At 46.8% G+C, this 25,607-nt stretch overlaps 1 protein-coding gene across 1 annotated transcript in view; it reads left to right on the forward strand.

Annotated features, from left to right (window-relative positions):
• The first annotated feature begins 271 nt into the window (after positions 1-271).
• The window catches only part of IREB2 (iron responsive element binding protein 2), a 92,407-nt gene continuing 67,071 nt past the window's right edge, over positions 272-25,607 (forward strand). The window contains exons 1-3 of the mRNA XM_044279876.1: positions 272-376; positions 23,397-23,448; positions 23,539-23,628. Of these exons, the coding sequence (XP_044135811.1) occupies positions 314-376; positions 23,397-23,448; positions 23,539-23,628 (205 nt within the window). The 5' untranslated portion in view covers positions 272-313. The remainder of the gene's footprint in view (positions 377-23,396; positions 23,449-23,538; positions 23,629-25,607) is intronic.

Consider the following 25,607-nt stretch of genomic DNA (forward strand, 5'->3'; position numbering starts at 1 on the left):
CCACACTCCCTTTAGAGCTGTACGGCCTGTAAATGTCACTATACAGCACAATATAGACCCCGGGCAGCCAATAATGTCTCATTGGTGACCATTCCTTTGTCCGTCCTCACCCTCAGCATTCCTCAGTTCCACCTATATCAGATAATATCAAGCACAGTTTAATTTGTTTGTCTATATCGTTTTTCAATAAAGCTCCTTTTGTTGAAGTGAAGCAAACAATGTTTATTAAGGTTGCATTTTACCAATAAAGTTGCATGGGAAAAAAAAAACGCAAAGTCGACGTCATCGGGCAGCTGGCTCCGGTGGAGTCAACATGGCGACTGCAGGCTCGGGAGGTGACGGGGAGACGGAGACGGAGACGTCCTCGGTTCAGTCGGTGAGACCTCGCCCCGTGAGCTGCTGTTTGTGTTGTTAGCCGCCCGCCTTGCCCCGTGCTCGCCACGTCTGTTGCGATACCTGCTGGTCTTATCACGATAGATTGTGCATTCCTTTCTGTTGTTTTGCTGAAGGACCTTCTGGCTGCAGCTACTGTGCATGTTGTTGGGTTACCTCAGGCCAGGCTGGCTTCCTCATGGTAACCTCCCTAGGGCACAATGCATATGTCCAGCTGAAGTGAATGACCCCCATTTACTAAGCTGTGCACCGCTTTCTGTCTGTGCTTGCGCCATGTTTTTGATGTTTCTGTTGTCTTCTATTTAATAGGGCACGGTTTAGTGGAATCATAATCTGCGCCAAATTTCTAATTGCCGTATTCTGGTGCAAAATAATGCTCAGAAGGAAGGCGGCTGAAGAACCGCACGTACAAAGGTTTCCAGTACACCGTGCAGGTTTTCTCTATGTTTCGCCACCAAAATCTGCATGTGTTACTTGTGGATTTTTTTGTTGTTGTGGTTTTGTCCCGATCTCGCCCTTTGCGGTGGGGAAATTGGCACTAACAATTGACATGCTGCAGATATCAAAATCCATGGGGCAGGTCACTCTCTGTGAGGAAAATATACGTAAGGTGTACGTGAGATTGATCAAATCTCATTCCCTCTGCTTGTACTGAAATCCGCAATCCTTATGGTACTGCTACATGAGGACATTTGTCCAGTCACGTTTTTGGCAAAAAATGTATGATAGTCAACAGTGTCGTACTGAGACGTGACCGTCGCACATAAATCCATCTAAGGCTACTTTCACACTGGCGTTTTGGTTTCCGTTTGAGAGATCCGTTCAGGGCTCTCACAAGCGGTGCAAAACGGATCAGTTTGCCCCAATGCATTCTGAATGGAAAAGGATCTGCTCAGAATGCATCAGTTTACCTCCGTTCCGTCTCCATTCCGCTTTGGAGGTGGAGACCAAAATGCAGCTTGCAGCGTTTTGTTGTCCGTCTGATGAAACTGAGCCAAACGGATCCGTTCTGACTCACAATGTAAGTCAATGGGGACCGTTTTCTATGACACAATAGAAAATGGATCCGTCTCCCATTGACTTTTAATGGTGTTAAAGACGGATCCGTCTTGGCTATGTTAAAGGGAACCTGTCACCCAAAAATCGCCTATTAAGCTGTTTACAGTACCTTATAGTGCTGTATAGTCGTTTCCTGATGCACTTTTTGTTAGTTTTGCAGCATGTATGCTCAGTCAGAAATCGATGTTATATTCAGCTGCTGCCCCGTGCTTCAAGTCAGGCTTGAAGTCACGGGGGCAGCGGCCTCGGCGTCTTACATGGCCCTCTCCCCGCCCCCTGCCTCTGTGACTGACAGCCGAAATCCGATTCCGGGACCGCGCTCAACGGCCGCATGCGCAGTAAAGGGCGGCAGGAGCGCGGTCCCGGCTGCCGCGCGTACTACGCGCCGTCTTACTTTCGCCGCACTGCGCATGCGCCCGACATCCTGTATCAAACGCGCCCGCGCCCGGCACCGCGCTCCTGCCGCCCTTTACTGCGCATGCGGCCGTTGAGCGCGGTCCCGGAATCGGATTTCGGCTGTCAGTCACAGAGGCAGGGGGCGGGGAGAGGGCCATGTAAGACGCCGAGGCCGCTGCCCCCGTGACTTCAAGCCTGACTTGAAGCACGGGGCAGCAGCTGAATATAACATCGATTTCTGACTGAGCATACATGCTGCAAAACTAACAAAAAGTGCATCAGGAAACGACTATACAGCACTATAAGGTACTGTAAACAGCTTAATAGGCGATTTTTGGGTGACAGGTTCCCTTTAAAGATAATACAAACTGATCTGTCCTGAACGGATGCAGACGGTTGTATTATCTGAACGGCTCCGTCTGTGCAGACCCATGACTGATCCGCACCAAACGCGAGTGTGAAAGTAGCCTAAAATGGATTTTTGTGCGACTGTTGAGTGGCAGTGTGACACCATTGACTGTCCTTATGAGCCGTCATGCGTGTAAGGCTACCTTCGCACATTTAGGATCATCGTGTAGCTCTAGCCTCAACGTATTGTCAAAACTCCCCGAGAACGGTGGGCTAGGCTGACAGTCTAATGTGTATGGGGAGCTCCTGTTCTCCGCCAGCTCCCCTAGGGGAGAGAACAGAATTTTTACACCTGATCCTTTTATTTCTCCCTGGAGAAAAGCTGCCAGCGACTTTCTACCCATTGACAACACATGTTCTCGGCCAAACTGAACTCGTGTGGCGCAATCAGGAGAGATGGGCGTCATTCGGCTGACTTCTTCTTTTGACTTCGTATGGTCACTTTAAAGGGGATCGATCTGTGATAAAAGAATAAGTGATACTTGCCTGACAGATTCCCCCCCCCCCCCCCACCCCAGTTCTCCCTGCAAGCCTCCAACATGACATTGACATCATGTGAGTGCTCCAGCCAATTACTGGCCTCCTCAGTGCACCTCTGGGGCCAGTGATTGGCTGCAACGGTCAAGTGTTGTCGATGGGGAAGTCCTGGGAAAACTGAGTCTTGCCAGGAGAACTGGGTGGTAGCGCAGGATCTGTCAGGTAAGTAATCGTCTGTTCTTTATTACAGATGGATCAATTCTAGCAAGAAGTGACAAATCACACAGCGTGTGTCTCTACAATAAGTGTGGCAAATCTTTTGACTGCAGAGTCCATGTTCTCGCTGTCTGAATATTAGACAAGCTTAGTAGACGTGGGCCATTCACTTTTCATCGGGCTTGCAAGCCGCTCTTGTATTTATCCTACTCATGTGATTTGAGGAAAGCCCAGAATTTAAAGGGATTATCCGATGATTAATGTAAAAAAATGAAAATCCAACTTCATATAGTACATGAGAATTTCTTTCTAAGAGCTCATGCATTTTATTGTGGGACAACCCCTTTAAGAGGAGTTCCAGGGATGGTACTTCTTCCCCCAGCCACCTTTCTTGTAGGTGTCCATCCTTCTTGTCACGTTTCTCTATAGTGATGCAATCAGGGCAGTGGAGTTTTTTTTGGGCTGGAGGTAGAAAAAAAAAAAAGTTACTGAGGCTGAGTTCCCATCAGCGTTCAGCCTTTCCGTTAATGGAAAGGACAGATTTGGCACATAACTGAGCCGAACGGAGCCTACGGACCCCATAGACTATAATAGGGTCCGTTAGGTTTCCGCTCAGAGGAAGATTTTTGAATTGGAGACAAAAGTCCTGCACGCGCAACTTTTGTCTCCGCTTCAAAATCATCTTCTGAGCGGAAACGTAACAGACCCCATTATAGTCTATAGGGTCCGTAGGCTCCATTCGGCTCAGTTATGTGCCAAATCCGTCCTTTCTGTTCTCCTGCTCCGTTAACAGAAAGGCTGAACGCTGATGTGAACTCAGCCTTGGGGCTTATTCACACAAAGTTTTTTGCTTTCCGTATACGGTCTGTTTTTTGCATTCTGTATACAGAACCAATAATTTCAATGGGTCCGCAAAAAAAGGAACATGCTCCGTCTGCATTCAGTTTCCGTTTTTCCGTTCCGCAACATTTTGAGTCGGGTCCTATTATTGTCCGCAAATCACGTTCAGTGGCTCCATTCAAGTCAATGGGTCTGTATAAAAAACGGAATGCATTCGGAACACATGTCCGTATGTCATCCGTTTTTTGCGGACCCATGCTGTAGAAATGCTATGCCCAGCCCATTTTGCACATGTTTGGTGTTTAATGATTACAAAGTTCCGTTTTACGCAAAAAACAGGAACGGAAATGCAACAAAAACGGAGCAATGTATCCGTGAAAAACTGACCGCAAAACTATATAGTCGTGTGAACAAGCCCTTACTCTGATTCCAGCTTAAAAAAAATAATCTCTTATTAATATTGTATAATTGACGTTTAGACATATTATTAATAAAATATTTCTATTCTATCAATCTAAGGCTACATACACACGACCGTATGTGTTTTTCGGTCCGCAAAAAAAAAAAAACGGATGATGTCCGTTTGTCATCCGTGTTTTTTTTTTTTTTTTTTTTTTTACGGATCCATTGTAACAATGCTTATCCTTGTCTGCAAAACGGACAAGAATAGGACATGTTCTATTTTTTTGCAGGGCTACAGAACCGACATACTGATGCGGACAGCACACAGTGTGCTGTCCGCATATTTTGCTGACCTATTGAAATGAATGGGTCTGCATCCTATCCGCCAAAAAAACTGAACGGACACTGAAACAAAATACGTTCGTGTGCATGTAGCCTAAGGCTCTTGCACACTACCGTATGGCTTTTTCAGTATTTAGCGGTCCACAAAAAAAAAACGGATCCGCAAAAAAAATTGGATGATGTCCGTGTGCATTCTTTTTTTTGGAGAACAGCAAATAGATAGAACAGTGCTATCCTTGTCCGTTATGCAGACAATAATAGGACATGTTCTATCTTTGAACTAAAATACGGGAACGGAAGGCATACGGAGTACCTTCTGTTTTTTTGTTGTTTTTTTTTTTGACCCATTGAAATGAATGGCTCCATATACAGAAAGCAAAAAACGGAACATAAACGTAAAAAAATAAGTTTATTGTCTGAGATGTTAGGCTACTTTCACACTAGCGTTCGGGCGGATCCGTTCTGAACGGATCCGCTCATATTAATGCAGACGGAGGCTCCGTTCAGTACGGATCCGTCTGCATTAATAACTTTAAAAAAATTCGCAAGTGCGAAAGTAGCCTGCGCGGATCCGTTCAGACTTTCAATGTAAAGTCAATGGGGGACGGATCCGCTTGAAGATTGAGCCACATTGTGGCATCTTCAAACGGATCCGTCCCCATTGACTTACATTGAAAGTCTGGACGGATCCGCACGGATCCGCACGCCTCCGAACGGCCAGGCGGACACCCGAACGCTGCAAGCAGCGTTCAGCTGTCCGCCTGTCCGTGCGGAGGCGAGCGGAGCGGAGGCTGAACGCCGCCAGACTGATGCAGTCTGAGCGGATCCGCCTCCATTCAGACTGCATCAGGGCTGGACGGCTGCGTTCGGGTCCGCTCGTGAGCCCCTTCAAACGGAGCTCACGAACGGAAACCCGAACGCTAGTGTGAAAGTAGCCTTACCTGTGTGGTCACTGCTTTGCCACCAACAGAGAGTAGGAGTTGGAGCTTTGGTGTACTGACTCCACAGCCCTGGATGCAATGAGCTGTGTGACATGTTGGCGTATGTCACTGGCTACAAAAAGGTTAATTTCTGAAGAAAAAGCCCCTTTTGAACCCTTTAGGGGGTTTTCATTGCAGAAACCTGAGCTGTGAGGTTTGTCTCTTGGCCAGTAGAAAGTGACACCCAAGCCAGGTTCCTCTTTCTTCCAAAGAATGGCAAGAGCCCTTTGTCTAAAGTTTACTTCCACCCCATGTACTGTAATGAGGGAGTTGCAGGACAATCGGTTCCAGTCCAAACCCCACATCCACTTTATTTTTTTTTGTGGGCCCATTGGAATGAATGGGTCTGTGTTATAGCATTAGGTGGTATAGGGCACCTAATGCTATAAAATGAAAAAAAATATTATAAACACTGAGCAAAAATATAAACTTCCGGTTTTGCTCCCATTTTGCATGAGCTGAACTCAAAGATCTGAAACATTTTCTACATACACAAGACCCATTACTCTCAAATATTGTTCACAAATCTGTCTAAATCTGTGTTAGTGAGCACTTCTCCTTTGCCGATATAATCCATCCCACCTCACAGGTGTGACATATCAAGGTGCTGATTAGACAGCATGAATATTGCACAGGTGTGCCTTAGACTGCCCACAATAAAAGACCACTCTGAAATGTTCACAGTTTTGCCTTACTGAAGGGGAGGGGACGGGGAGTCGAGAGGAGGGGAAGGGGATGGGGCGGCGCAGAAAACCAGTCAGTATCTGGTGTGGCCACCATTTCCCCCCACACAGTACAACACATCTCAGTCGCATAGAGTTGATCAGGTTGTTGATTCTGGCCTGTGGAATGTTGGTCCACTCCTCTTCAATAACTGTGCGAAGTTGCAGAATATTGGCAGGAACTGGAACACGCTGTCGTATCCGCTGATCCAGAGCATCCCAGACATGCTCAATGGGTGACATGTCCGGTGAGTATGCTGGCCATGCAAGCACTGGGATGTTTTAGGCCTCCAGGAATTGTGTACAGATCCTTGCAATATGGGCCGTGCATTATCATGCTGCAACATGAGGTGATGGTTGTGGATGAATGGCACAACAATGGGCCTCAGGATCTCGTCACGGTATCTCTGTGCGTTCAAAATGCCATCAATAAAATGCACCTGTGTTTGTTGTCCATAACATACGCCTGCCCATACCATAACCCCACTGCCCCTATAGGCCACTCGATCCACAATGTTGAGGTTAGCAAACTGCTCACCCACACGACGCCACACACACTGTCTGCCATCTGCCCTGAACAGTGAAAACCGGGACTCAACCGTGAACAGAATGCCTCTCCAACGTGCCAAACGCCATCGAATGTGTGCATTTGCCCACTCAAGTCGGTTACAACAATGAACTGCAGTCAGGTCCAGACTAGGGTTGTTTCGGGTATTGAATTTTCGATATCCAATCTATACTTTTGTCCCCGTATCGATACTAGACTGTGCTACTGCACAGCCCAGTATTGGAGAACATGGATCGCGCTGCTCTCAGCGAGGCCATGTTTCCTCAGCAGCATGGGGAGAAGGAAGCAGTCTCTCCCTTCCCCCTGTGCCACTGCCACCAATGGGAATGAAGAGGTGGGGAGGGCGCAGTGCGCCACCAATGATAACTAACGTTTAATACATTACAAATACAGGTGGCAGAAACACATTGCCGGTGTTCTGAGAAAAAAAACCTTACCCTGAAAGAAAGCCTTACCCCACGTGACCGCGCTTGCGCAGTACAACGGGCGACCAGGAACTTGGTGTAGTCAAGATACAGTGCGCGCGAGAATACCGCGCGTGCACCCAGCTACGCATGCGCCGTCCGGGTTAAGGAGATTTCACAGTCTTTCGACATGTAAAAAATCTCCTTACCCTGACACTGCGCACGCGCGGATTTTCCACACTACAGTACACAGCGCTAATTTGATTATATTAATTGCTGGCTGGCTTCTAGCAGGGGGAGTGGTTGCAGCATATTGGGGGGCAATGATTAAAACAGGTGGGGTGTGCAGCATTTTGGGGGACGGGGGGGGGGGGGCATTTCTCCATCCAGGCGGTGTGCGCAGCATATCGGGGGGGGCATTTCTCCATCCAGGCGGTGTGTGCAGCATATTGGGGGGCATTTCTCCATCCAGGCGGTGTGCGCAGCATTTCGGGGGGGCATTTCTCCATCCAGGCGGTGTGCGCAGCATATTGGGGGGGCATTGTTTAATCCAGGGATTGTGATGGGCATAGTGAGTTCATGGAAGTTTTTATTTTTTGTCACAAGTGAGTGGAAATCAATTTTTATTTTTTTATTTTTTTTACAAAGTCTCATATTCCACTAACTTGTGACAAAATAAAATTTTACATGAACTCACTATGCCCCTCACAGAATACCTTGGGTGTCTTCTTTCCAAAATGGGGTCACTTGTGGGATATTTATACTGCCCTGGCATTTTAGGGGCCCTAAAGCGTGACAAGTAGTTTGGAATCCAAATGCATGAAAATGCCCTGTGAAATCTTAAAAGTACTGATTGGAATTTGGGCCTCTTTGCGCATCTTGGCTGCAAAAAAGTGTCACACATGTGGTATCGCCGTACTCAAGAGAAGTAGGGCAATGTGTTTTGGGGTGTATTTTTACATATACCCATACTGTGTGTGAAAAATATCTCTGTAAATTGACAACTTTGTATAAAAATTAAAAAAAAGTTGTCAATTTACAGAGATATTTCTCTCACCCAGCATGGGTATATGTAAAAATACACCCCAAAACACATTGCCCTACTTCTCCTGAGTACGGAGATACCACCTGTGTGACACTTTTTTGCTGCCAAGATGCGCAAAGGGACCCTAATTCCAATGAGTACCTTTTTAGGAGGGAATTTTTACGCATTTTTCTTCTCACGCTTTAGGCCCCCTAAAATGCCAGGGCAGTATAAATACCCCACATGTGACCCCATTTTAGAAAGAAGACACCCCAAGGTATTCCGTGAGGGGCATGGCGAGTTCATAGAAGATTATATTTTTTTTTTTGGCACAAGTTAGCGGAATTAGATTTTTTTTTGTATTTATTTTTTTCTCACAAAGTATCCCTTTCCGCTAACTTGTGACAAAAATTTCAATCTTTTATGGACTCAATATGCCCCTCAGCGAATACCTTGGGGTGTCTTCTTTCCAAAATGGGGTCATTTGTGGGGTGTTTGTACTGCGCTGGCATTTGAGGGTCTCCGCAATCATTACATGTATGGCCAGCATTAGGAGTTTCTGCTATTCTCCTTATATTGAGCATACAGGTAATGAGATTTTGTTTCCGTTCAGCCTCTGGGCTGAAAGAAAAAAATTAACGGCACAGATTTCTTCATTCGCATCGATCAATGTGAATGAAAAAATCTCTGCCCAATATGCAAGAAAAAAAAAAAAGAGGGGCCTGGTGATTGCCAGGACATAGGGGCTCCGCCCAAACATCCATACCCACTCAGCTCCTATGTCCTGGCAAACATGATTTCTCCATTCACATCGATCAATCGATCGTTGTGGAGGAAGACATCTTTGCCAGATTTTTTATACAAAGTGTTTGCCAAAGCATATGAACTCCAACACCTCTCCTCAGCTCATATGCCTGGGCAAACGTACCTGTACTGCAGAGGAGAAATCTCGTCTTGCAGCGCCGCATAAACCGACTTCACATGTAAACTGACAGCAGCGCAATGCTTCTCTCAGAATGCATATCAGTGCCGCAGTGTTTTCGTCGGTTGGTCCAGCTGGAAAATAAAGGGTGGTTAGTAAGGGTACTTTCACACTAGCGGCGAGACGGATCCGACAGGCTGTTCACCATGTCGGATCCGTCCTGCTGCTATTTCGCCGTGCCCGCGGACCGCCGCTCCGTCCCCATTGACTATAATGGGGACGGGGGCGGAGCTCCGGCGGTGCACTGAGAAAGCCCGCCGGACTAAAATTACTGCATGTCAGGCTTTTTAGTCCGGCGGCTTTCTCCGTGCACCGCCGTGCTGCGTCGGAGCTCCGCCCCCGTCCCCATTATAGTCAATGGGGACGGAGCGGCGGTCCGTGGGCACGGCGAAATAGCCGCAGGACGGATCCGACATGGTGAACAGCCTGTCGGATCCGTCCCGCCGCTAGTGTGAAACTAGCCTTAAAAGAAGAAAAAACAAGCAGCAGGCTCAGAAATTTTAACGTTACGAACTTTATAAAACCTGAACATCATAAAACTTTTAAAACCTAAACTAACTCAAGATTTCTTTTTCTTGGTACCTGTTAAATTATTTTTTACTTTTCACTCTATTTTCCTAGCAGAAACCTCTCCTTTCCCATGGGACAATGTGTAAAGTGTAAATCACACAGAGATGGTGCGAAGTACATTATGTACTTTATCCCAAGTGAAAGGAGAGGTTTCTACCGTTTCGCATAGCTGCAGTAGCACACTAGCACCCCTGTGTGTTAGGGTCTCTCAAAACCTAGTATCCTGAGAGACCCATGAGCGAATTATAGTCGTGGACACAGAGGGGCTTTTCAATGACACTGGTTGCCCGTTCTATTTGTATTGTCGTGTCTGCGTGAATGGAGGAGAGTAGGGGTGGGCGGTATAGGCGATATGCGATATGAATTTGGGCCACGATATGGATTTTCGCCATATCGCCTATATCGCCGGACCGCGATATGATCATTTTCTCCTGAGCCGGCACAGCGGGGGGGGGAGGAGGAGGAGGAGGGGGGAGTCCCTCCCTCCCCACTGTGTGCGGCTGCCGCTGAAGACCAATGAGGACAGAGGAGGAGGGGAGGGACTGTGGCCACTGCGCCACCAATGAATGTGCCGGCCATATCCCACAGGGTCTCCCCCTGGTAGCAGTTTGCAATTCTGATATTCTGATCGGAGCCCCAGCAGTGTAATGCTGGGGCTCCGATCGGTTACCATGGCAGCCAGGACGCTACTGAAGTCCTGGCTGCCATGGTATGTTAGTGAGCAGAGAGCAGCATTATACTCACGTGCACTGTGGCCGCCGGTCGCCCCTTCTTCTGTCTGTGCGGCGGATTGCTAATGCTTACAGCATTAGCAATGTGCCGCACAGACCTATGAGAAGGAGCGACCGGCGGCCACAGCGCACGTGAGTATAATGCTGCTCTCTGCTCACTAACATACCATGGCAGCCAGGACTTCAGTAGCGTCCTGGCTGCCATGGTAACCGATCGGAGCCCCAGCATTACACTGCTGGGTCTCCGATTGGAACTGACACTGCCACCAATGATGGGGGGGAGGGAGGGGGGGGGGACCCTGTGTCCACTGCCACCAATGATTAATACTGGGGGGGGGTTTGCGTTACCTGGGGGGGGGAGGCAGATCAGAGGCTGGGGGGGGGCACAGGAGAGGCTGGCGCCATGGTCAGCTCCCTGCTGTTGTGTGCACAGGGCAGCAGGGAGAGTGTAAAGTGATATTCACCCTAAAAAAAAGTTTAAACACCCCCCCCCCCCCAATATAGAAAACAATATATCGCACATGCTTAAAATTATATTGCAATATAGATTTTAGGCCATATCGCCCACCCCTAGATGAGAGGATGTAAACGTCACACTTGTCTCTCCATTTCACCGCGAGCAGTTCTTGGTTACACAAGGCAGCCCTTTCCCCCCTTGCAAGATGGGTGGTAACGAGCCGTTGGGGGGAAGCCCCGGCGACTAGGTCACGCGGTGCCACAGCAGCCAATCTGTTCTAGGAACAAATGCCTGAAGAGGGCCACACTTGTGTAGAAATTGTCCACATAAAGATGGTACCCCTTGCCAAATAAGGGTGACACCAAGTCCCAGACTGTCTTCCCACTGCTCCCCAGGTAGTCAGGGTAACCGACCGGCTCCAGGGTCTGATCTTTACCCTCATAGATCCGAAATTTGTGGGTATAGCCTGTGGCCCTTTCACAGAGCTTATACAATTTGACCCCATACCGGGCGCACTTGCTTGGGATGTATTGTTTGAAGCCAAGCCGCCTAGTAAAATGTATCAGGGACTCGTCTACGCAGATGTTTTGCTCAGGGGTATACAAATCTGCAAATTTGTTGTTGAAGTGGTCTATGAGGGGCCGAATTTTGTGGAGCCGGTCAAAAGCTGGTTGGCCTCTGGGACAGGAGGTGGTGTTATCGCTAAAGTGCAGGAAACGCAGGATGGTCTCAAATCGTGCCCTGGACATGGCAGCAGAGAACATGGGCATGTGATGAATTGGGTTCGTGGACCAATATTACCGCAATTCATGCTTTTTGGTTAGACCCATGTTGAGGAGAAGGCCCAGATTTTTTTTTTTATTTGGAAACTTGGACTGGTTTCCACCGGAAAGGCTGGGCATAATAGTTTCCCGGGTTGGCGGCTATAAATTGAGTGGCATACCAGTTTGTTTCTGCCACGACTAAGTCCAAAAGCTCCGCAGTCAAGAACAGCTCAAAAAAATCCCAGGGCCGAACCGATCTGAGCTGTCTCCACCCGAACTCCTGACTGGGCAGTGAAAGGGGGAACTAACGGCGCGGCTGAAGATGGGGGCTGCCAATCAGGGTTTGCCAGCACCTCAGGGATTCTATGGGCTCTACGGGCCTGTCTGTGCGGTGGCTGCGACGGGGTAACTATTGCACGTGCCACCGTACCAGCTTCAACTGCCCTTTTGGTGCTCGCCACTTCACTATGTTGTACGGCAGTGCTGGTACTAGGTCCAGGATGGGCTGCACTGCTGGTGTATGCCTCACTACGTAATCCGTCAGCGCCAGCCCAACTTTGCCCCCTTGAATCGGATCCTGCGCAACCTGTGGTCTAGCAACACGGGGCCGGGTACGCCTGGTGGTATCAGGGACCTCAACCTCCTCGTCCGAACTTTGGGTCAGACTGCCACTGCTTTCCACAGGTTCATATTCTGACCCGCTAGATTAATCAGATGAGGGTTCCCATTCCTCATCCGACTGGGTCAGAAGCCTGTAGGCCTTTTCAGAAGAATACCCCCCTGTGGAGGGTCCAACCGACGAAAAGGACCCAGCAGAGAGCACAGAAGCCATTTAACACATTATATTTATAAATATAATGTGTTAGGTGACTTCTGATTCGATTTTTTTTAAAATCACCAACCTGCCAGCGCTGATCATTGGCCGGCAGGTTGGTGACCAACTTCTTCTGCGCCCTTTACCGGAGCGAACGCGGGCCGCATCTACGCGTCGTCTCGCGAGATGCTTCTTAGATGCGTCCACCCAGAATAACCCGACCGCCCGCCTAACGCACGGATGCGTCGGGGAGCGTAGCCATCATCGACCCCTTCATCTCCCTCGTATCCCACAGGAGAACAGGCTCATCGCAGTTGGCAATCAAGAAAAAATATAAATAAAATGTTAGACTGAATAACTATAGACACAGCAGTCGGTCACAATTACACAATTATTCTAAAAGGAACAGGGAATACAGTATTCAAGGCAAGGGATTCAACATGGAGATCTGAAAAGCACAAAGGTATTAAAGGGAACCAGGATTTGATGTATAGAGCTGAGGACATGGGTTGCTAGATGGCCGCTAGCACTTCCACAATACCCGGTCCCCATAGCTTTAATGCCCCCCAATATGCTGCGCACACCGCCTGGATGGAGAAATGCCCCCCCCCCCCCCAATATGCTGCACACACCGCCTGGATGGAGAAATGCCCCCCCCCCCCCAATATGCTGCACACACCGCCTGGATGGAGAAATGCCCCCCCCCCCCCCCCCCAATATGCTGCACACACCGCCTGGATGGAGAAATGCCCCCCCCCCCAATATGCTGCACACACCGCCTGGATGGAGAAATGCCCCCCCCCCCCCCCAATATGCTGCGCACACCGCCTGGATGGAGAAATGCCCCCCCCCCCCCAATATGCTGCGCACACCGCCTGGATGGAGAAATGCCCCCCCCCCCCAATATGCTGCGCACACCGCCTGGATGGAGAAATGCCCCCCACAATATGCTGCGCACACCGCCTGGATGGAGAAATGCCCCCCCCCCCCCCCCCAATATGCTGCGCACACCGCCTGGATGGAGAAATGCCCCCCCAATATGCTGCGCACACCGTCTGGATGGAGAAATGCCCCCCCCCAATATGCTGCGCACACCGCCTGGATGGAGAAATGCCCCCCAATATGCTGCACACACCGCCTGGATGGAGAAATGCCCCCCAATATGCTGCACACACCGCCTGGATGGAGACATGCCCCCCAATATGCTGCACACACCTGGTGGAGTACACAATGCCCCCCAAATATGCTGCATCCACCTTTGAAGCATTGTCCCCCAAAATGCTGCACACCCCACCTGTATTAATCATTGCCCCCTGTCCCCCAAAATGCTGCACACCCCACCTGTTTCAATCATTGCCCCCCAATATGCTGCAACCACGCCCCCTGCTAGAAGCCAGCCAGCAATTAATACAATCTAATGAGCGCTGTGTAGTGTGGAAAATCCGCGCGTGCGCAGTGTCAGGGTAAGGAGATTTTTTACATGTCTAAAGACTGTGAAATCTCCTTAACCCTGATGGCGCATGCGCAGCTGGGTGCACGCGCGGTATTCTCGCGCGCACCCAGGAATCGGCGCGCACTGTATCATGAGTTCACTACGTTCCCGGTCGCCCGTTGTGCGGCGCACGCGCCCCGAAGTCGCGTGGGGTAAGTATTTTTTTTTTTTTTTTCAAGGTAAGGTTTTTTTCTCAGAACACCGGCACCCAACCTCTGACAGGGTGCTGCGTCTGCGGCAATTAACCCCTCAAGTGCCGCACCTGTATTAAAATCATTGGAGGCAGTGGCCACAGAGTCCCCTTAATCCTCTCATTGGCGGCAGTGGCAGCTTCTGATCGGAGCCCGAGAAGTGTAATCATGGGGCTGCTACTGAAGCCCTGGCTGCCATAGTCAGCTCCCTGCTGCTGTGTGTACTATGTACAGGGCAGCAGGGACAGTGTGAAGTCCTATTCACACTAATAGAACTCTATCAGGGTGAATAGGACAAGGGAGTAAAAGATCCCAGGTTCTAGCCTGTAAGGGGGGAAATGGTTATTAAATAAAAAGTAATAAAATATATATATATATATATATATATATATATATCTCTCTACAGGGAGTGCAGAATTATTAGGCAAGTTGTATTTTTGAGGATTAATTTTATTATTGAACAACAACCATATTCTTAATGAACCCAAAAAACTATTTAATATCAAAGCTGAATATTTTTGGAAGTAGTTTTTAGTTTGTTTTTAGTTTTAGCTATTTTAGGGGGATATCTGTGTGTGCAGGTGACTATTACTGTGCATAATTATTAGGCAACTTAACAAAAAAACAAATATATACCCATTTCAATTATTTCTTTTTACCAGTGAAACCAATATAACATCTCAACATTCACAAATATACATTTCTGACATTCAAAAACAAAACAAAAACAAATCAGTGACCAATATAGCCACCTTTCTTTGCAAGGACACTCAAAAGCCTGCCATCCATGGATTCTGTCAGTGTTTTGATCTGTTCACCATCCATATTGCGTGCAGCAGCAACCACAGCCTCCCAGACACTGTTCAGAGAGGTGTACTGTTTTCCCTCCTTGTAAATCTCACATTTGATGATGGACCACAGGTTCTCAATGGGGTTCAGATCAGGTAAACAAGGAGGCCATGTCATTAGGATTTTCTTCTTTTATACCCTTTCTTGCCAGCCACGTTGTGGAGTACTTGGACGCGTGTGATGGAGCATTGTCCTGCATGAAAATCATGTTTTTCTTGAAGGATGCAGACTTCTTCCTGTACCACTGCTTGAAGGTGTCTTCCAGAAACTGGCAGTAGGACTGGGAGTTGAGCTTGACTCCATCCTCAACCCGAAAAGGCCCCACAAGCTCATCTTTGATGATACCAGCCCAAACCAGTACTCCACCATCAAGACTCACTCTCATTTCATCAGTCCATAAAACCTTAGAAAAATCAGTCTTGAGATATTTCTTGGCCCAGTCTTGACGTTTCAGCTTGTGTGTCTTGTTTAGTGGTGGTCGTCTTTCAGCCTTTCTTACCTTGGCCATGTCTCTGAGTATTGCACACCTTGTGCTTTTGGGCACTCCAGTGATGTTGCAGCTCTGAAATATGGCCAAACTGGTGGCAAGTGGCATCTTGGCAGCTGCACGCTTGACTTTTCTCAGTTCATGGGCAGTTATTTTGCGCCTTGGTTTTTCCACACGCTTTTTGCGACCCTGTTGACTATTTTGAATGAAACGCTTGATTGTTCGATGATCACGCTTCAGTAGCTTTGCAATTTTAAGAGTGCTGCATCCCTCTGCAAGATATCTCACTATTTTTGACTTTTCTGAGCCTGTCAAGTCCTTCTTTTGACCCATTTTGCCAAAGGAAAGGAAGTTGCCTAATAATTATGCACACCTGATATAGGGTGTTGATGTCATTAGACCACACCCCTTCTCATTACAGAGATGCACCTAATATGCTTAATTGGTAGTAGGCTTTCGAGCCTATACAGCTTGGAGTAAGACAACATGCATAAAGAGGATGATGTGGTCAAAATACTCATTTGCCTAATAATTCTGCACGTAGTATAAATCGCCCCCTTTCACAATTTTACATATAAAATATATAAACATATTACATATCGCTATGTCCTAAAAGTCAAAACTATTAAAATATTGAAAAAATCTCCTATGCGCTAAATGTCACAAAAATAAATACGCCGCGATTCACAATTTTTTTTTTTTTAGTCCCCTTGTCCCCCCAAAAAGTAGGATAGGACTGTTCCATTATGGGCCGGACGCTCCATAGAATGCGGAATACATGCAGCTCTTTTTGGCGTTTAATTTAGGGCTCTTTCACACTTGCGTTCTTTTCTTCCGGCATAGAGTTCCGTCGTCGGGGCTCTATGCCGGAAGAATTCTGATCAGGATTATCCCCATGCATTCTGAATGGAGTGAAATCCGTTCAGGATGCATCAGGATGTCTTCAGTTCAGGACCGGAACGTTTTTTTGCCGGAGAAAATACTGCTTTTTGCTCCGGCCAAAAATCCTGAAAACTTGCCGCAAGGCCGGATCCGGAATTAATGCCCATTGAAAGGCATTCATCCGGATCCGGCCTTAAGCTAAACGTCGTTTCGGCGCATTGCCGGATCCGACGTTTAGCTTTTTCTGAATGGTTACCATGGCTGCCAGGATGCTAAAGTCCTGGCAGCCATGGTAAAGTGTAGTGGGGAGCAGTATACTTACAGTTCGTGCGGCTCCCGGGGCACTCCAGAGTGAAGTCAGGGCGCCCCAAGCGCATGGATCACGTGATCGCATGGAAACATCATCCATGCGCATGGGGCGCTCTGACATCATTCTGGAGCGCCCCGGGAGCTGCACGGACGGTAAGTATACTGCTCACCCGCTCCCCACTACTACTTTGGCAACCAGGACTTTAATAGCGTCCTGGCTGCCATAGTAACACTGAACGCATTTTGAAGACGGATCACGTGATCCATGCGCGTGGGGCGCCCTGACGTCACTCTGGAGTGCCCCGGGAGCCGCACGAACTGTAAGTATACTGCTCCCCACTACACTTTACCATGGCTGCCAGGACTTTAGCATCCTGGCAGCCATGGTAACCATTCAGAAAAAGCTAAACGTCGGATCCGGCAATGCGCCGAAACGACGTTTAGCTTAAGGCCGGATCCGGATTAATGCCAGATCCGGCCTTGCGGCAAGTGTTCAGGATTTTTGGCCGGAGCAAAAAGCGCAGCATGCTGCAGTATTTTCTCCGGCCAAAAAACGTTCCGGTCCTGAACTGAAGACATCCTGAACGGATTTCTCTCCATTCAGAATGCATGGGGATAATCCTGATCAGGATTCTTCCGGCATAGAGCCCCGATGACTGAACTGTATTCCGGAACAAAAGAACGCAAGTGTGAAAGAGCCCTAAGGCATCATGCACATGGACGTTGTTTTGATCCGTATCAGATGCGGACCCATTCGCTTCAATTGGGCCGCAAAAGATGCGGACAGCGCCCCATGTGCTGTGCGCATCCGTTGCTCCATTCCATGGCCCCGCTAAAAAAAATATAACGTCCTATTCTTGTCCGCGCTTTGCGGACAGGAATAGGCATTTATATTGAAGGCTGTCTGTGCCGTTCCGCAAATTGCGGACCGCAAAACACACCACGGTCGTGTGCATGCGGCCTTACAATAGGGTTTTTGTCTGGCTTCGCTGCCTTGTCCAATATTTTTTGAAAAATAGCACTGCCTGCAGCGCAGTTCTTTCTGGACAGTGATTGGACTCTGCAGGCATAGGGGGAGATTTATCATAGACCGGCGTTTTATGCCAGTCTGATATCCCTGGAGGAGGATACGACTAACTTATGGTGGGGCTCAGGCACAACCGTCTGCAGTCTGTGCGCCTTAGGCTACTTTCACATTAGCGTTTTCAATTCCTCTATTGAGATCCGTCATCGGATCTCAATAGCGGAAGAAAACGCTTGTATTATCCCCATTCATTGCCAATGGGGACAGAACTGAACGAAACTGAATGATCCAAAGTGCATTCCATTCCTTTTGGTTGCATCCCCATCGCGGACAGAAAACGCTGCAAGCAGCGTTTTTCTGTCCGTGGTGGAGCTGCACGATATGGGAATTTTGTGCGATTGCAATTAGGCCCCTAAAAATTGCGATAATGGTATGCAATGCGATATTTTAAGGGAATTGTGCTAGAGGTCTATTTGCTTGGATTTTCAAGGCAAAAGCACACACAAATTACTGATAATGCTGAAATGTAGTTATGCTTAACTCCAGAACTAAAATGCAGTGTTTAAAAAAAAAACATCTTTTACTAAATTAAATAACATATTTGCATTACTGCAAAAGTACAAAATACAAAACTTGCCATTTCCTTAATAGCACTGCACAGAACAGATAAATAAGATAGAATAAATAAAAGGATTAACGACTTGCCTCCAGCCCCTCCTCCCTCCCCATACTGTAACTGATGTATCGCCGGCTGCGCTGTGCAGCATAGATCCGTGTCAACCACGTAAAAAGTCAACCATCGCTTTATAAGGCGCACTGCCATTTCCCCCCCCACTTTTGGGGGGAAAAAGTTTGTCTTATAAAGCGAAAAATATGGTAATATAATTGCAGCATTTTTGGGTCGGCCAATTGGCGATTGCGATATATTGCGATTTCTTTGGCGATATATTGTGCAGGCCTAGTCCGTGGTGCACGGAGCAAGACGGATCCGTCCTGACACACAATGCAAGTCCATGAGGACAGATCCGTTTTCTCTGACACAATAGAAAATGGATCCGTCCCCCATTGATTTTCAATGGTGTTCAAGACAGATCCGTTATGGATATAGAAGACATAATACATCCGGATTCGTTCATGACTGATGCATGCAGTTGTATTATTGTAACAGAAGCGTTTTTGCAGATCTATGACTGATCCGCAAAATACGCTAGTGTAAAAGTGACCTAAACGGAAACCCTAGATTTCTGTCTTCATTTACACCAGAAAACTGTCATAAATGAAGATTAGCTCTTAGATGAACTAGATGCTGAACACTGCAAAAGTAAATGTACAGCAAGTTTCTTCAAATGTTGGTTGACCTGCAAGATGACTTTCTTCTCAGCGGAAGAATTCGCACAATTGGTATTGCCATTTACGTTAACAGATTGGTATCTCAGAGAGATCATGCAGAGAAGTCCCTCTGGCCCAGAATTGTCTCACTACTTATGGGCCCGGGCAGTGGACCACAACGTCATCATCATAAGCATGATGATATATGCGTTTAAGGTTTAGACTATTTGTGATTTCATTGTACTCGCTGAATATGTAGATCCTTCTTTCTTATGATTGAAAAAGCTCTTTTGTTGAACTTAATGTGTCTTTCTGTATAGATCAGAGACGCCCAACTTGCTGCCTTCAAACCGTTTCAAAACTACAACTCCCACCATGCCCTGTTAGCTGTAGGCTGTCCAGGCATGCTGGGTATTGTAGTTTTGCAACAGCTCCAGGGTCGCAGGTTGTGTGTCCCTGGTATAGATGATGGACCTTTTTGTTTTCTGAGTTGTTATATGAGATTTTTATGCTATTTGCTATTTTTGTTAATATTACGAAACTCTTAATACAAATTATATTTAAAAAAAATTCTAAATCTTTGCCCCCTTTTCAGGAAAGAGGCAAGGGCAGCATAGAATTGCCAGTTGCGACGATATGTTATCGCAATGGCATTTAAAGTTGCAAACACTGCATTTACTACTTTTTACTGCCAGAAAACTGGAGCAGGGAGATCACAAATCTCCAGCAAAAAAGTAGATTGTGGAATGTACCTGTAGACATGGTGTGGAGTTTTGTGTTCAGCAGTAGTTGATGATGCCGAGTTCTCCACCAGCACGGTTGTATGGTGGATGGTTAAGAAAGAGGTAGAAACTCCTCATTATTGACACCCTACAGATCTAAGACTTAGTAATATTTGGTAACATACCAATGAGCTACTTAAGTGATAGCCTTTCCCTGGTAATCTTAAAGGGAACCTTTTTGGTGGGAGTTCTTTAAAGGGAACCTGTCACCTGGATTTTGTGTATAGAGCTGAGGACATGGGTTGCTAGATGGCCGCTAGTACAACCGCAATATCCAGTCCCCATAGCTGTGTGTGCTTTTATTGTGTAAAAAAAAAAACTATTTGATACATATGCAAATTAACCTTAGATGAGTCCAGCGTAAAGGAGCCAGCACCACCCTGCATCCTCCAAATCCCCTCCTTGCTCCCCGACGTCACAGAGCTAGAGCGTCGTAATCTTGCGATGCGAGAGCTAGCGCATATGCAGTTTGTTTCCTGGGGCTGATGCCAGCACAGGGAAGGAACACTATGCCAACACTGCGCATACGCTAGCTCTCGCATCTCGAGATTACGACGCTCTAGCTCTGTGACGTCGGGGAGCAAGGAAGAGATTCGGAGAATGCAGGGCGGTGGTGTGCTCCTTCACGCTGGACACATCTCAGGTTAATTTGCATATCTATCAATTTTTTTTTTTTTTTTTGAGACAATAAAAGCACACAGAGCTATGGGAAATGGGTATTGCGGATGTGCTAGCGGCCATCTGGCAGCCCATATCCTCAAGAGAGGGTCTGCCCCCTAGGACAGGAAACTCGCAGGTATAAAAAAGGAGGAGCCACTCCCTTACTCAGTGGTTTCCTTCCTACTGGTTTGGCCATAGAGGGGAGTAGTTTCTAACTGGGTAACTAAGAATTATTTTTTTAAGCTGGGGGGGTGTGCGCGGGGTGAGTTCTCCGCTCCACACACCAGTAGCCTAGCTTACAGCCTGCGTCTTAAGGAGGGAAGTGCTATACTAAGTGAGTTCCCTTACTAACTGTTGGGCGGACACCCGCTATTGTGGGCGGCTTCAGCAGTCGGCCAGCGGCTAGTTCCCATGCTGCAGACTAGAAGCTGGGAAAGGGGTGGAGCCACATTATAATAAAGGAAGGCTCGGGATAGTGTGTGACGTCACAGATCCCGCAAGATTTCGTTCCTAGACCCAGGAAGTGTGGGGAAAAAATCGGATTTAAATTCAAATGCCCAGCTAGAAGCCGAGGATCCTTGTCGGGAAGGTCTAAATCCAGGCTATTGAAGGTCATGGAAAGTACTGGTGACCAGAAGGAATGTGGTGTGGATGGAGGGTATGTACGGTGATACGTTCTGTTCTATTGAATACTGGCTTATGGCGGTGAGTTGTTTTTCAGGATAAACCTAAAAAAGGCATCCTCTAAAACAAAATATAAAGAATGTGGATTGTGTAAAGCGAATTTGACTCCCACCAATACTAAGATACTTTTGTCGCCCTTGTATTGAATCTACAATTGCGGGAAAGTCGCCTTTCATGATGAAATGCATGAAGAAGTTAGAGAGGAAGTGGGGAACGCACTTAAATCAATGAAAGTTCCTCATAAGTCCCAGGATAAGTCAGTTTACTCCGATATCTCTGGCTCAGAAGATGACGGCTTTTGTTAGAAAGTGGTCACCTGGGCTCAGATTCGTCTTAAGGGGACAGGGGTGGTAAACCCTTTTTTCCTATTCAGGATATGGATCCGCTATTAAAAGCGGTTAGAGCTACTGTGAACATCTAGGACCAAAAAGAAGTCCTTTCTGTTCAGAATTTGTACACTTCTGTTGACTTCCAGTATAGTCACACGATCCGAAGTCCTACTCTATTCATGGCATTTTCCTATTTAATTAAAGACACACACTATAACACTCTTGGCTATTGTCTTGGTGAAGACAGTGTTTGCTTATTATCACCTGTGTCTACAATCCCAAGAAAAGGTTTCCTGAGACTAAAGTAATTATTTTATGTACACATTGAGATTCTAGAATAAATTCACCTAATTCTTATAATGGATCATATATATTGTGAGGGATCATCTCTTTTCAGGGGGTCACACTCACAGATATCTCACCAGACAACGGATTTTCATGTCCAAACTGTGCATTTATTTTGACAGTCTTCTGATAAAGGATAGTCCAGTTATACATTACTGGGTGGGGTGAGGTTCCCGCACCGCCAACACTTAAAACACAAATAAACTCCTGCCCGTCTAGGCGTTACCTAAACAAAATACGTCCCTACCTCACTCATAGAGCTCAGTTCACACATGGACAACATATGCGGCTTTACTCAGCCAACATCAATACTGCAGCCTCCAGGCTGTGGCAACTCCAGTACCTTTTGGGGGGAGTGTGGCCCAGTAGTCCTCCAGACGCTGGGCGTGCAACCCTCGTTCTCTAGGTCCTCCAAAACTCAGGCTATTCAAAGTCCTCCTGACTGAGACCACACACACAGAGCTTCTGCTTCACAAAACAGTCTCGCTCTCCCTCCTCAGACTGACCTACTCTGAGGAGCTTTACGCCAGCCTGATTACAACAGGCCTCACCTGCGATCACCTCAGGTAGAAAGGAAAACCCATACTGGAAGGGTGTGGACTGTGAACTCCCTCCACCAAGCCTAGCCACCAATCCAAGTAAAATCCAGCCCAGAAAATGTATACAGCTCCCACTCTCTGGATTTTATCTGTCTCACATATCTGAGATACCTGAAGTGGGACAACACACCTTCCAGCACTGTTCACATTACCACAAAAAAAAAATAATCAAAAAAATATATAAATTCTGGTATTTTGAATGCCGGCTCTGCCACTAATACATTCCTATGGGGAAAATGTAAACTGTAAAACTGTAACATGCTACGGTTTTCTCTTTTGCCTGATCAGTCAACGGAACCCCGTTTTGCAGACCGTGAAAAAAATACTGTCGTGTGCATGAGGCCTAACACTCTAATAACAAGGACAGGTGCACTCTGCGATCTTACTAAGCCCTCAAACTGGTGTTAAAATTGAGAGATTAGCAAACATGTCCTACTATGAGGACATGTCTGAGCCCGAGCGCCGTGCCGAGCCGAGGTTTCTCAAGTAGCTCGGGTCCTAACACTCGCCTACCTGAGCCGTATGGGCAATACCAGGTGTTAACTGGCGAGTGGTCTGTGAGTCGGTCCTCACACTCCTATAATTTGCCTACTGGCCCCTGGTATTGCGCATACGGCTCAGGTAGGTGAGTGTTAGGACCCGAGCTACTTGAGAAACCTTGGCGCAGTGCTCGGGCTCAGACATGTCCTCATAGTAGGACATGTTTGCTAATCTCTCAATTTTAACACCAGTTTAAGGGCCTGGTAAGATCGCAGAGTGCACCTGTCCTTGTTATTAGATTGTAATAATTAGATATCCACTTTATTTCCCTTTTTATTGTAAGTGTAGCTATAAACAAGGTTAATTGTGTTTTATGGACTTAAGTGTTTTACTATGTTTTCTCAGGCTGGTGACGGTCGGGGAGATAAGAGGATGACGCATTCAGCTAACGTTAAAGGTAGATTGGTCACAAGTTCACTAATGTGAGGTGTCAAGTGTATTTGGTAATATCAATATGTAATCCATTTCTTTTCATATCGATCCATAGACAACCCCTTCAAGTACTTGGTGGAAACTCTCGAGTGCAGTCCAGATAAAACTTTTTTCAATATTTCTAAGTTGCAGGGCTCAGACTATGGTGAGTAGTGAACTGCCAGAATAATATGCAGGTTTAAAGAGGACCCGCCATCTCTCCTGACATTTCTGTTTTAGTAACTACTTCCATTCCCCATGTAATAACTATTCTGAAGCATCTTTTTTTTACTTTCTTTTTCTATGTTTTGTCATTCCTTTATTATTCCTGTTAGAAGTTCTGAATGACTTACTAGCAGTTTGCAATAGAGGTCCAGAAGAGTTTTTCCAGTTCAGGGGGTGTCCCTGCACACTTTGACACTGGCAGCACTAGTTGATTGTCACAACTATCTGGATCTTCATTTCAAGCTCCTAGTAGTTTCATTCAGAATTTCTAGCAGGAATAATAAAGGAATTGTGCATCATATATCATTTTTACAAGGGAATACAAGTAGTTGCTATAGCAGACATGTCCGGAGAGGTGACAGGTCCTCTTAAAATATACTGTAAGGCTCCATGGTGATGTCATTGTAATATTAGTGTTTTTAATGGGATGATCCAATTTACCAGCCATTGAGTTACAGCTTTAGTGCTTTTAGCTGAAAACACAATGGTGGCTCCATATTCATTTGGAGGTGAGATTAGGCACATTTGTATAAAAGAATGAACATTTATAAACAGGGGTCAAGTCCTGGGGAAAAAAGTGTGGGAACTCACCCAAGATCCACTGCAACCCCCCCCCCCCCTCCAAAAAATAAAAAAGCACAGAAAATCTAGCATGCTGTAATTTGTGTCGCTGCGGACTAAAAAATAAATTAAAAAAATAGCACTTTTAGAAAAGTTTGTCCTGGGATTCGATCTCATGACCTCTACACAGCAGAAGCAAGGCATATGCCCTCACAGCTATGAAAGCTGTCTAGCTTGCTTCTTAAAAAAAAATATATATAAGACTTCTACTGTAGGTAACTTTGCCCACTGTGTATGGATGTAGCAGAGCTGGGTGTGTTGGGGCAGCTGTCATGTGTATGGTTGTACACTAGGTATCAGTACACAAGGTATCAGTAGAAGTATCAGAAAAAGAAAAAAAAACACTTTTAGTTTGTCCTGGGATTCGAACTCATGACCTCTACACATTACAGGCAAGGCATTTACCCTCACAGCCATAAAAGCTGTTGAGGTAGTTGCTTAAAAAAAAAAATCTAAGACTTCTACTTATACCTAGTGTACTGATACCTAGTGTACAACCATACACATGACAGCTGCCCCAACACACCCAGCTCTGCTACATCCATACACAGTGGGCAGCTGTCATGTGTATGGTTGTACACTAGATAGCAGTACACTAGGTATAATTAGAAGTCTTATATTTTTTTTTTTTAAGCAATTACCTAGACGGCTTTCATGGCTGTGAGGGTAAATGCCTTCCTCTGATGTGTAGAGGTCGTGAGTTCGAATCCCAGGACAAACTTTTCTAAAAGACATTCTAAATGATCTCGTAGTGAAGGAGATGATGTCATTAGGGGGCGGGGCGCCATGAGAGGAGTCGCAGGCAGCTTCCTCTCAACTGAAGCCGCCCCTCCTCCCTTAACCTGCCCTGCACAGTGCGCTCCGTCTCCCCCTGTGAATCTGATTCAGCCGTGTTCTCCTGGCTTGAGGCTGAAAGGGAACGGCGTTCCTGCCATGAAAAAAGTGCAGGAACGCCGTTCCCATGCGTTCCCCCTCCACTCGACCCCTGTTTATAAAGCAAATTTTCCCAGGTAAATTGGATAGAAATGTTGCTCAAAAAGTAAAAGACAATCTGCATCAGGAAAGCAATAGACCGCCTACAGCCATTTTGTTAAATCCTGGTAGGATGCTGTAAGGGTCCATTCACACGTCCGTGTGTGTTTTGTGGATCCGCAATATACAGACATCGGCGATGTGCGTTCCGCATTTTGCAGACCGCACATCGCTGGCATTCTCATAGAAAATGCCTTTACTTGTCCGCAATTGCTGACAAGAATAGGACATGTTCTATTTTTTTCGGGATCAGAATTGCGGACCTGG

Source organism: Bufo gargarizans, chromosome 2 (assembly GCF_014858855.1).
Source record: "Bufo gargarizans isolate SCDJY-AF-19 chromosome 2, ASM1485885v1, whole genome shotgun sequence".
Taxonomy (NCBI): Eukaryota; Metazoa; Chordata; class Amphibia; order Anura; family Bufonidae; genus Bufo; species Bufo gargarizans.